Below are 12,585 nucleotides of genomic sequence, written 5' to 3' on the forward strand. Positions count from 1 at the left end.
CGATGTTATCCCTCCCTGCAATCCCCATTCCTGGTTGAGAACCATTGGTGTTTAAAAGGGAGATGAGGATAGAAGATGTTAGGAAGACTACTGAGAGATGAAAGGAGTGCTAATGAAGCTAAGGAGGGTAGCATCAACAATGATGAAAGCAGGGGGAGGTCAGGACACTTGCAAATTAAGATATTATTGATGACCATTGAGGACAAAGCTTAAGTAGAGTGGCAACTGGGCTAAGGATGGGTTCTGAAGATGTCAGTGGAGACTGAACTGCTGCCTAGCACCTGAAGGTCAGACAGAGCTAGATAGGTTGCAAGAGGGGCATACTGTGCTCTTTCAGGCAGAATTCTTCAAATCCTTCCTTTAAATTTGGTTAAAGTCCATCTATGTTCCCTCTCTTGTCCCTTCGGCTGTTATATCTTAGTTAATTGTTTGTGTATTAACACAGCCTGTCCTCACCCTGACCACAGTATAGAATCACCTGGGGAACTTTTTAATAGAAAGTACCCATTCCTAACTCCCTCCCAATTTCAGAATAAGTCAAAATTTCTAAGAGTGGGGCCTGGCCTAGACATCACTATTTTGTAAAGCTTCTCAAGTTATTCTAATGAGCTAGGGTAGAAAACTGTTGATCTGTAGCATAGTGAGGTCTGTGACAGAAAATAAGTTTTACTCATCTTTGTGCCCCCAGAGTTTGACTCATTGTGGGGCATATGGTTAACTCTCAGTAAATGTTTGTTGAATAAATGAAATATTAAAGATCTAACAAATGAGGGAATGTGGCCAGGGAGCTAGGTAGGCCCTTGTGGACAGCTTAATAAATTAACATTTCTTTTCTTTATAATGAGTAGTTACCAGGCAGGTTATTAAATACACTGCACCTATTTTGGAATCCTTATTAGTATGAAACTGTTTTCCAAAATTGGTCTGAATCACAATACTGACATAAAATCTCAAGTATAAAAATAGACTAAAAAAATGGTAGGGTTATTGTCTAAGTCTTTGCACATAGCACAAGATGTAGTATAGTTAACTGTTCCACTGAATACAATATACAAGAGAAATTAATGCATTTAGGATACAGGATTTTTCCCATTAATTTGAAGTAATTTTTTTTTTATTGGAGTACAGTTGCTTTACAATGTTGTGTTAGTTTCTACTGTACAGCAAAGCGAGTCAGCTATACGTATACATATATCCCCTCCTTTTTGGATTTCCTTCCCATTTAGGTCATCGCAGAGCATTGAGTAGAGTTCCCTGTGCTATACAGTAGGTTCTCATTAGTTATCTATTTTATACATAGTATCAATAGTGTATATATGTCAATCCCCATCTCCCAATTCATCCCACCCCCCTTTACCCCTTGGTGTTCATACGTTTGTTCTCTACATCTGTGTCTGTATTTCTGCTTTGCAAATAAGATCACCTATACCATTTTTTTAGATTCCACATATATGCGTTAGTAAATGATATTTGTTTTTCTCTTTATGACTTACTTCACTCTGTATGACAGTCTCTAGGTCCATCCACGTCTCTACAAATGACCAGATTTCGTTTCTTTTAATGGCTGAGTAATATTCCATTGTGCATATGTACACATCTTCCTTATCCATTCCTCTGTTGATGGACATTTAGGTTGCTTCCGTGTCCTGCCTATTGTGAATAGTACTGCAGTGAACATTGGGGTGCATATGTCTTTTTGAATTATGGTCTTCTCTGGGTATATGACCAGTAGGAGGATTGCTGGGTCATATGGTAGTTCTATTTTTAGTTTCTTAAGGAACTTCCATACTGTTCTCCATAGTGGTTGTATCAATTTACATTCCCACCAACAGTGCAAGAGGGTTCCCTTTTCTCCAGAATGATGGCCATTCTGACCCATGTGAAGTAATTACTTCTAATTTTCACAGAATTAACTACAACTCAGTAAATCCTGTTATATTTAAAATTTAATGCTTTGGCTATTCAAAACATCCTATTTGTAAGAATATTTATAGTTCTTTGTTATGAGTTTTAAATACTGGAGTAACTTATTTAACTGTTCTTACCTTTTACCACTGTTAGTGAGAACAGATGGAAAGAAATAGACAAAATGTTCTGCAAAAATAAAAGAAGCTGGTAGTCACTAATATAATGCATCATTGTCAGAATTAATCCTCGATATAGTTTATAGAGCACCCCTAGCCTAATACTAGTAGGTACCTCAATAAATGATAATTCTCTTCCTTCTGGTCCTCATGTAGCTAATGCTGTTCAAAGGGTTTAGAAAATCAAGTTTAATCTGACACGGTTTAACATTCTAAAAATGCATTAATTTTCCCACAGATGAAGAGAAGTAAAGAATTGATAACTAAGAATCATAATCAAGAAGAAATAAGTATTCTTCGTTGTTGGAAATGTAGAAAATGCATAGCAGGTTCTGGTTGTTTCATGGAATGTCTTGAGAATCAAGTGACTAAGGTGAGTATTGCTAACTGTATAATCATCAAATAATTTCCTAGTATAGAAATGCTGGGGGCACACCTACACATGTACACATATCCCTCCACACCTGACTTAGCTTTTACCTTATTTTACCTGATCCACTGAAAACATTTCAAAGTGGTATTCGAAAGGCATCCCACCTTCCACAGTTACAATTAAGTTTACCTCTAGCTGCTGACATTAACATGACGTTAAAGTTTTAAGTGCAGGATCACAAACATAGGTTGAAGATAATAGTCTATGTTTATTTTATCCCCACCATGAGTGAACCTTAGTCATCACCACACAATTAATTCAAGATCATATTAAAAAATAGAAAACCTATTTTTATATGTATATAAAAACATATACATTATATAAACATATATATATACATATTATATATATAGTATTCAGTATGGGCCTAAAAGGGAAAGTTCATGTATAATTTAAAAGTCAATAGAAAAACCTGAATAATATTTAAAAGCATTTAATTGGTTGTCCTGGGAAAAGTAAATGTTTTTAAAAAAACAGATAAAATCCCTAAACTTCTCTAAGAGCAATATGCAAGAGGCAGTATCAAAGAGGTCCAAACTAGATAGTAATCCATGCACTTTACAGGGAATTCTCAATTCAGCAGAGAGAGTGGATGTAATTGTTTTCTTCCCCTGCTTTGAGAGACTGTTTTGTTTAAGTTTTTCCTCAGCCACATTTGATCATGATTATTTCATATCCACTCTAACAGATTAGCCAGCTTGAACTGATAATAGCGGAAGACTTTGACTGCATACTTACTACATGTCAGCTACTTTTTTTTTTAACATTTTTTAAAAACTGAAAAAACAATTGGAGGAAAAAATCTTTTCATGCTGAGTATTTTATTGGGTGTAATTTATAGAGTAAAAAAAAAAAGTATACAGCTTGATAAATTTTTTTCAGCCCTGCTACGAATCAGATCAAGATATACAATATTTTCATCACCCCAGAAAGTTGTTTTGCCCTTTTCCAGGCAATACTCGCCTCTCACAAGACAACCACTATATTGATGTCTATCACCATAGACTAGTTTTGCCTGTTCCTGACCTTCATTCTAATGGAATCATATAGCATATACTCTTTTGCACCTGACTTAATTTGCTCAGCATAATGTTTTAAAGGCTCATTTATATTTTGTGTTATGTAGTTTGCTTCCTCTTTCCTGAGTAGTATGCCGTTTATGAATATACCACAATTTATCATTTTTTTCTGCTGATGGACATTTGAATTTCTAGTTTTGGGTTATGAATAAAACTGCTATCAGTATTCTTGTAAAAGACTTTATGTGTTTGTGTTTTGTTATTTCTTTTTGATATATACATAGGAATGAATTTGGGGGGGTCATAGAGTAGGTGTATTTTAAGTTTTTAAGAAGCTGCTAGTAGTTTTCCAAAGTGAATGTTCACTTCCAGCAACAGTGATGAGAATTCCAGTTGCTCTACACCTTTTGTCTACAAGTGGTATTTTCAGATTTTGTAACTTGAGACATTCTGGTAGATGTATAGTGGTATATCATTATAGTTTTAATTTGTTTTTTTCCTAGTGATAATGATGTCCAGTACCTTTTTTTATGCTTATTAGGTAGGCGTTGTTTTGAATGTTTTATATTATTCATTCCTTATAGTATAAGGATAGAAGGATAGATTATCTTGAAGGAGATAATCTATCATCTCAATTTTATAGATAAGGGAACTGAGGCACAGAAAATTAAATAAATTGCCTCAGATTACACTTTTACCAGCAGTGCAGTTACAGTTGAACCTGACACTGAGGGTCCTGAGCTTGTGCACCTCACCCCACACTCTCTTTACTGCCTTTGCTCCTCCATCAGGGTATTATGCAATGTCACACCTTCTCAATAAGCAAGAGAAGTTCAAACACTGCTCTAGGATGTAATGGGATAGGTTGTAGAAGAGAGTGATACAAGATTGAAAAATCATTCTGGTCCTCTAGGAGCTTTAAACTGTAGTTAAAAATAGGCCAAGCAGTGTAGCCTGATTTGATAAGTACTCTAACAGAGGAATGTAAGCAAATGTTGCCTGGGCTAGTCACAGAGGTTTCCCAAAGGAGATTGTGAAATCTATGTATGTATTTTTTTTTACAGATTTTTAAGTATAATTTGTAAACCATAAAATTTATTTATTGTAAGAATACAATTCAATGATAACAGTTTTAAAATCTTTCTCTTACCTCAGAAAGTTTTCTTAGACCCATTTGCCCTGTTTCCAAGCCCAGCCTTGGGCAACCACTGATTTGCTTTCTGTCACTATAGTTTTATATATAAAATAAAATGTTTATGTATATACATAATAAAATATATATGTATAATTATTGAAACTAACTTATAAAATAAAAATATATTTATTAAAAATAATAGATATAAAATGCATATTTACATAAATATATTATTTAAATATTTTTATATTTATATAAAATAATGTATATAAAGGTATATATAATATGCATATAAAATAAAACATACATATATAAAACCTGTTAAAAACCTGCCTGAGGAATAATTCAATATCATTGTTAAGTCTAGGGGGAAGGAGGAGTATACAATTAGAGAGGGATCCTGAGGGGGCTTCTAAAGTAGTGGTAATGTTGTACTTATTAAGCTGGGTGGTGGGTGTATTGGTATTTGCTTCTCTTTAAGTATTTCTTTGAACTATACAAACATATTTTACATTTACAAATACATGCATTTTATATAAATATTAAAGATGAACTTAGAAGCATCTGTTTTAATTAAAGGAAACAAAATATTGTAATCTAAAAGTAATCTATCAGATGCTATGATGAAAGAATGCTAAATTTATCACCTATCAAATCATCTTAATTTATTACCTATATAACAATATAATTTAAAATGTATCTGTGTATAAAATAAGTGTTTTTCTTGTTTCTGGAAGCGTTTTGTCTACTTTCTATAAATGAAATCACAACATAGGTGGGTATTCTTCTGGGAATTGCTGCTTTTACTTAATATCAGCATGTAGTGCAGCTCCAGTGTTTCACTTTTGTGTAGTATTCCAGTGTATTAACATATCACAATTTATAATTCACTCTACCATTGAGTTAAATCTAGTTGTTTTGCTCTTACAAGCCATGCTACTTGTCCATATCTTGACAGACATAGGCAGGAGTATATTACTGGAAATGGAGTTGTATGTTGCAGGATATGTGATTCTTCACCTTTACTGGGCAATGCTAAGTTGTTTTCAAGTGACAGTCCCATGAGCAGCAGTTAAACATTGCTGTGATTCCACATCTTTGCCAACATTTAACATCTTTTCATTGTTTAAGGCTGTTTGTGTTTTCTGTGAAATGTCTTTTTGTCCTTACCTGTTTTTCTATTATGTAGCTTTGAGTTTTGGAAGCTCTTTATGTACTCTGAATACTAATTATTTGTTGGTTATTATATTGCAAATATCTTTTGCCAGTTTATATAACTTGTATTTCACTCTTTGTGGTATCTTTTGATGAACAGAATTTGTAAAATAATATAGATAAATTTATTAATCATCTCCTTTATGTTCTGTACTTTTTGTTTAAGAAATTCTTCAGTACCCTGAGAAGATTTTTTCCTTTCCTTCTACTGAATACCAAAGTTGAGATAGGCAACTTTCCTTCTTTGTCCTTCTGAGCAACAGGTTTATTTCTCATTCACCCTTATACTGATATTATAACCCAGCTTTATGTAGGAGTTCCCTCTTATAGTCTCCTGACCCTGAGCAAACCCTGGACTTTGTCTCCTGTCTTCCTCACCCCATGCGGGTGTGAAATGGCCCTCAGAAGAACATAAAGGATCAGGAAACTGAGGAAATAGCATCCACAGCTGTTGGCTCCAGAACCACACTTGTTTAGCCCTGACCAATGCCAGGAAATGGAAGTCTCACACGCTGCCCCTTAGTCCCCACAGAACTAGGAACTGGACACTGGAATCACTAACTTTTGCCGCAGACTAACTAAGTACCTTCAAAAACCAAGCTTGCTAGAAGAAACAGCACAAATATACTCATCACTTCTGCTTTCATAATATTGAACAGTGTATCAGCTTGGGGAAAGCTAGGTCATGTGTGGAACTTGAGCTGTAAGGGAATCTGGGACATTTGAGCTTTAGTTTTCCAGCCACTGGCATATGGTAAGGCATGTGACTGGGAATTTAGAATGGAATTTTGAGACAGTCTACAATGTCCACAGGGACAAAAGGGGACTCCTACTCTACCTTCAGGCCTGAGATACATGAAATGTGGGCCAGAACCAAAACCAAAAGCAAAAATAACAATGAAAACCCTAAAACCAGAAAATAATAAAATTGGTCTCCGTTTGTGAAGTCTGGCGGGGTGGGTGTTGCGTCAGACGTGATGTCCTCCGCTTTCACTTCTTAGTCCGTTTTGACACAGTTTGGGGCATGTCAAGTTTATGTGGCCTAAAAGGACATTTAAAAAGAGATTTCTGGCAGGCTGCTGGTTCTATGGTTATGGGATTCAGAGCAGAGATCTGAACTGAAAGTGTGGATTTGGGAGTCATCAGCATTTAAGTGGTGAGTCAAGCCGTGACAGTAGATGAGATCACCATGCAGAGTGTGAATGGAGTGAGAAAGAAGAGGGCCTAGGAACATTTAGGGGATGGACAGGAAAAAAAAGTCACAAAGTAGGAAAAAAAGAGTAGTAAGAAAGATAGGATTGAAAATCAGGATACGGTGTTATGGAAGTCAAGGGATGAATATCTTCCAGAAGGAGGAATTCGTTAGTAATATTGAACGTTGTAGCGAGACATAGAAGACCAGATACTGCCTTTAATGTGCAGGTTGTACACTGCATAATTCTAGAGGGTGCTAATCTGTGAAAAGTGCCCCCAGATTTGTACAGAAATGGCATACAAACTGCATGGCCAAATGTAGAGACTCTGAATGAGAATTAAAAGTATGCTTTGGTTTTAGCAAGGAGGAAATCATTGGTCAATGTTCATTGTAGCTGTGAGTCCTAACCACCGAAGTGACTGTATCTGGAGATAGGTCTTTAGGAGGTTTCTAAGGGTAAATCAGGTTATAAGGATGGGGCCTTAATCCAGTAAGAAGAAGAGAGAGAGAAATCTCTTTTCTCTCTTACAAGAAGGGGAAGAGAGAGATCTCTTTCTCTCTTTACCATGTGAGGATACAGCAAGAAGGCAGCTATCTGCAAATTAAGAGGAGAGCTCTCACCAGTACCTGAACATGCTGGCACTTTGATAATAGACTTCCAGCCTCCAGGACTGTGAAGAATAAATGTCTGTTGTCTAAGCCATCCAGTCTGTGGTATTTTGTTATGCCAGCTCAGATCAACTAAGATATGACAGGCACTGGAAATTCAATGAAGAGCAGAAGATAAGTGTTCTGTCCTTGTGAAACTTTCAGGATAGTGTTCAGTCATAAATATTAAATTATTAGCTGTTTAAGTGGAAAAAAAGGAAACGTATAGGGAGCCATAAAGATAGGACATGGACATAGGATTGTTGTTGTAAGCGGGAGGCTTTTCTGAGGAAACAACTTGTGTAGAGATACGGTGGATGAGTAGCTAGGACAGTACAAGACAGAGGACCTTCCAAGCTTTGGGGCCAGCGTATTCAAAGGCCCTGTGGTGGAAAGAATGTGATGTATCTCCATGGAACTAGAAGATTTCTATGATTGGAGGGCAGAGATCGAGAGAGAGTTTGGCCAGATTTGAGGCTAGAAAGATGGGTGTTGGTTAGATCATCTATGGTCTTGCAAGACAAATTAAGGACTTTGATCTTTTTCCTAAAAGCTGGAAAGTCAGTGAAAAGGAGTGACATGACCATTGAATTTTTAAAAAATTATTTTGGCAATTTTGAAAGCGTGATATTAGAAAGGTAGCAAGAATACGTGCAGGGAATGGTCTGCCTTTAAATGAGGCTTTCAGTTTCTTTTTTATTCGTTCTGACTTTTGAGTAAAGAAAATTTTCACCCTTGAAGTATGTTCTCAACCTACAATAGTAAAACCAGGCAGTCCAATAGGATTTGGTTCGTTTATATTTATAACCCTTTAAACAATTAATAATGTTAATCTAAATGACATTTTTAATTACCTGATCTTTTTCCCTGTAGTGTTTATAGCTGATAGCTGCAAATATTTAAATAAACTATATTAAATAATATAGTTGGCTAACTTTTAATGTGTTAGCTAACGGAATGTTATTACTAACATTGGAAATGTGTTAGTGTTAAACATTTTTCAAAAATTATATAATAATATTACGTCACCTTTTTACATTTAAACTGTTCTGTTCAATTAAAACTCTTAACAATCATTAAATGATAAAAAGATAACGCATACAGTTTGTAATTTTAATATTAAAGAAGTTCTCTTTGTACACAGTAACTGAAAACATTCCCTACCCTTCAAGAAAAAGCAATATCAATAACAATGCGTTAGCTCCCCCTACTGCTCGAACAAAAGATTTCATTTACAAAATATTTTGTCAACATTTTTCTGACAGTATTAAGTGAAACTGGCTGTTAGTTACTTGTCTTCCTTCACTTCCTCCTTTGCCCACATGATAAACTTGAGACACAAAAATCTGTCGATTAAGGTTTTAAAAATCCTAATAATATAGTTTTTCTAATTTTCAGTTTATTTTTTCCCAAGGAGATAACCTGACGCCACTACTTTAAAGCCTTTAAATTCCTCAAATGAGGTTGCTTCGTTTAATCACTTATCTTAAAATACATCCATTAAAACTTGTTTTATCACATATATTTGTGTGATTTTTAAAAAAATTAAGTGACTGTAGACTTTATAGTTTGATGTCTTATTTTACGTGTAAAATTAAATTGGAAGTAAATATCATGAATATCATATATATTTATGTTTCTAAGACAGTGTGTGTAATTACAGTTGAAGTAGTTGGCAGTCTCATTTATAACTGAGGGCTCTGTGTTTATCCTGGTTTTCTTTGTTTGCCATATCTAATTTTCAGAAAGGGAAACAACACTATACACTCTTAACCCAGCCTTTTATGCTCCTTCCACCAGTATCAATTGCTATAACTGATTTTTGTCTTTTTTGTTGGCATGAGAGAGTGCTTTAACTTTTAAATATTTAGAGAAAAATATGTGCTTGCTTTATGTTAATAGTTCTCAAATCAGGGAGATTGGTTTGGGAGCTGCATATCAGAATCAACTGGGATTTTTTCTAAACCTACCTTTCTTCTGTATGTTAGTACATTGTTTTTGGTTAATTTAAAAGTAAGTTATGCTTCCAATTTTTGTTTGCTTTGTTTTGCTTTTTTTGTAATCCTCTGGAAGAATAGTAGTATCACACCTTAAAACATACTCAGGCTAAAGATGTAAGAAAGATGATTGCCCTAAAAAAGATAGTATTGATTTGGTATAGGAAGTAACAGTGGAAGCTTAGTGACTTCAGTTCTGAAGCCAGACTGCCTGGATGGAAATCCTTCCTTTGCTACTTACTGTGTGACGTTGGACAAGTTACATAAAAGTTACTTTCTCTTGGTTCAGTTTCCTTATTTGTAAAATAATAAAACCTTTCAAAGAGTGCCTGGGCTGTAGTAGCACAGTACAAATGCTTGTTACCTAGTAAAAATAAGAAGAATAGGTACATTGTAAAATTTCCTTTATATACCTAGATATATGACTCCAATGTTTTTTCTCATAGGAATGTTCATAAAACATCTCTAGAATTTATAACAGATAGTGGTTTCTTAGTACAGTGATCAATCTTATGTGACTAAATATCATGATCACTTTATCTGATTAAATGAAATAATGGAATATGCACAATGAAATAGTAAAATGAGATAATACGTGTTAAGGTAAAACACAGTCCCTGGCATATAAATAAGTTTCTTTACTCCCTTTATATGGTCAACACTGTGTCTAGTAATGACCCAATAAATCTTGATAGATTGATTGCTATTAACTTACTTTGACATAATATTCTATTCTTTATACCAATGTAGAAATATTTATTTATTTAGCTCATGGATAGACAGAACCTTGAAAAGTCCAAAAAAATTTCGGATCTAATAGTGAAGTAAAGAAGGCTGTATTTGTCAATTCCACTTTGTATTCTCTACGAGAGCCTTTTTAAGAATTCATTAGTTATACTAATCTGCATAACTCTCAGCTCCTAATGGAAGGGGCTAATGTGTACAGGTACTGATGTTTACAAGATTAATTCTGTTCTTCAAAAAGTAAATTTAGGTAAAATTACACTGCTCACTTTTAGGGTTAGTTTTATTAGGGTATAATTTTTTTTTTTTTGGCTGCATTGGGTCTTCGTTGCTGTGCATGGGCTTTCCCTAGTTGCAGTGAGTGGGGGCTACTCTTTGTTGCGGCACGTGGGCTTCTCATTATGGTGGCTTCTCGTTGCGGAGCAGGGCTCTAGGTGTGCGGGCTTCAGTAGTTATGGCTTGCAGGCTCAGTAGTTGTGGCTTGCGGGCTGTAGAGCACATGTTCAGTAGTTGTGGTGCATGGGCTTAGTTGCTCCGCGACGTGTGGGATCCTCCCAGACCAGGACTTGAACCCGTGTCCCCTGCTTTGGCAGGCGGATTATTAACCACTGCGCCACCAGGGAAGCCCAAGGGTATAATTTATATGTAATGAAATACACATTTCAGTGAGCTTTGACAAATGTATATGTACTCGTGTACCTGCCACCATTGTCAAGAGGTAACAACATTTGGTCTTTTCTAGAGTTTCTTACATATGTAATCATAGAGCATATATTCTTTTATGTATGGCTTTTTATGCTCAGCATAGTGTTTTTGAAATTGATTCATATTGTTGCATATATCAGTAGTCCATTCCTTTTTATTACTGAGTATTACTTCATTGTATACATTTCACAGTTGTTTATCTACTGTATGGATGCTGTAGTTGTTGATGGACATTTTAGGTGTTTGCAGTTTTGAGCTACAAATCTTTATGTGGACCTATATTTTTATTTTTCTTGGTTACTACTAGGGGTTGCTTGGTTCTATGATAAGTGTGGGCATAGCTTTTTAAGAAACTGACAAACTGTTTTCTAAAATGACTATATCATTTTGCATTCCCACTGAAAACATGAGTTTCAGTTGCTCTATGTCTTTGTCTGTACTGATATTTTCAGTTCTTTTTGCTTTTTTCTTTCCCCTTTTTTCTTTTCTTTTTTCCATTTTAGCTCTTGTAATAAATATGTAATGTTGTCTCATTATAGTTTGAATTTGCCTTTCTCCAGTGACTGTTATGCCTCTTTTCATGTGATTATCGGACATTAGTATATCTTCTTTTGTGAAATGTCTGTTGAAATTTTATAATCATTTTTTAAATTGTATTTTCTTTGTATTTAGTTGTAAGAGTTCTTTATATATTCTGGCTAAAATGTTCTTGTCAGATACAGGTTTTGCAAAAATTTTCTTCTAGTCTGTGGTTTCTGTCTTCATTTTCTTAGTGATGACTTTCAAAGAGTAGATGGTTTTAATTTTGATGAAATCCAGTTTATCAGTTTTTTCCTTTATGGGTAATGTTTTTGTGTCCTGAGACTACTTTGCCTATCCCCAGGTTTCAAAGATTTTTTTCCTGTTCTAGACATTTTGTGGTTATGGCTTTTACTTTTAGGATCCTGATCCATTTTGATTTGTTTTTCATGTGTGTGGTAAGCATTTTTATTATTTTTGTTATTATTTTTTTACTTCATATGGCTATTCAGTTGTTCCAGCACCAATTATTGAAAAGTCTATCTTTTCTCATTATCTTGGCATATTTACCAAAAAACAATTGACTAAATTTATATGCAGATCTATTTTTTTACTCTATTCCATTGATCTTATAAGTGTTAAAATCAGATAGTGTATGTCCTCTACATTTCTTTTTCTGTTGCAAGACTTTTCAGGATGTTTTAGGTCATTTTGCATTTTTTACATAAATTTTACAATGTATTTATCAATTTCTATAAATAATCCTGCTGGGATTTTAAGTGGGTTGTATTGAATCTATAGGTTAATATAGAAGCAATTGACATCTTAAAAATATCAAACTTTCCATTCTATGAACATGGTATATATATCTTGGTCTTATTAGGTCTTTAA

The 12,585-nt window shown here is 34.6% G+C and overlaps 1 protein-coding gene across 1 annotated transcript in view; it reads left to right on the top strand.

The window, feature by feature from the left end:
- The first annotated feature begins 2,322 nt into the window (after window positions 1-2,322).
- RNF180 (ring finger protein 180) overlaps window positions 2,323-12,585 on the top strand; it is a 261,351-nt gene continuing 251,088 nt past the window's right edge. Inside the window, exon 1 of the mRNA XM_065875170.1 lies at window positions 2,323-2,457. Within this exon, the coding sequence (XP_065731242.1) occupies window positions 2,323-2,457 (135 nt within the window). The remainder of the gene's footprint in view (window positions 2,458-12,585) is intronic.

Source organism: Phocoena phocoena, chromosome 3 (assembly GCF_963924675.1).
Source record: "Phocoena phocoena chromosome 3, mPhoPho1.1, whole genome shotgun sequence".
NCBI classification, from domain to species: domain Eukaryota; kingdom Metazoa; phylum Chordata; class Mammalia; order Artiodactyla; family Phocoenidae; genus Phocoena; species Phocoena phocoena.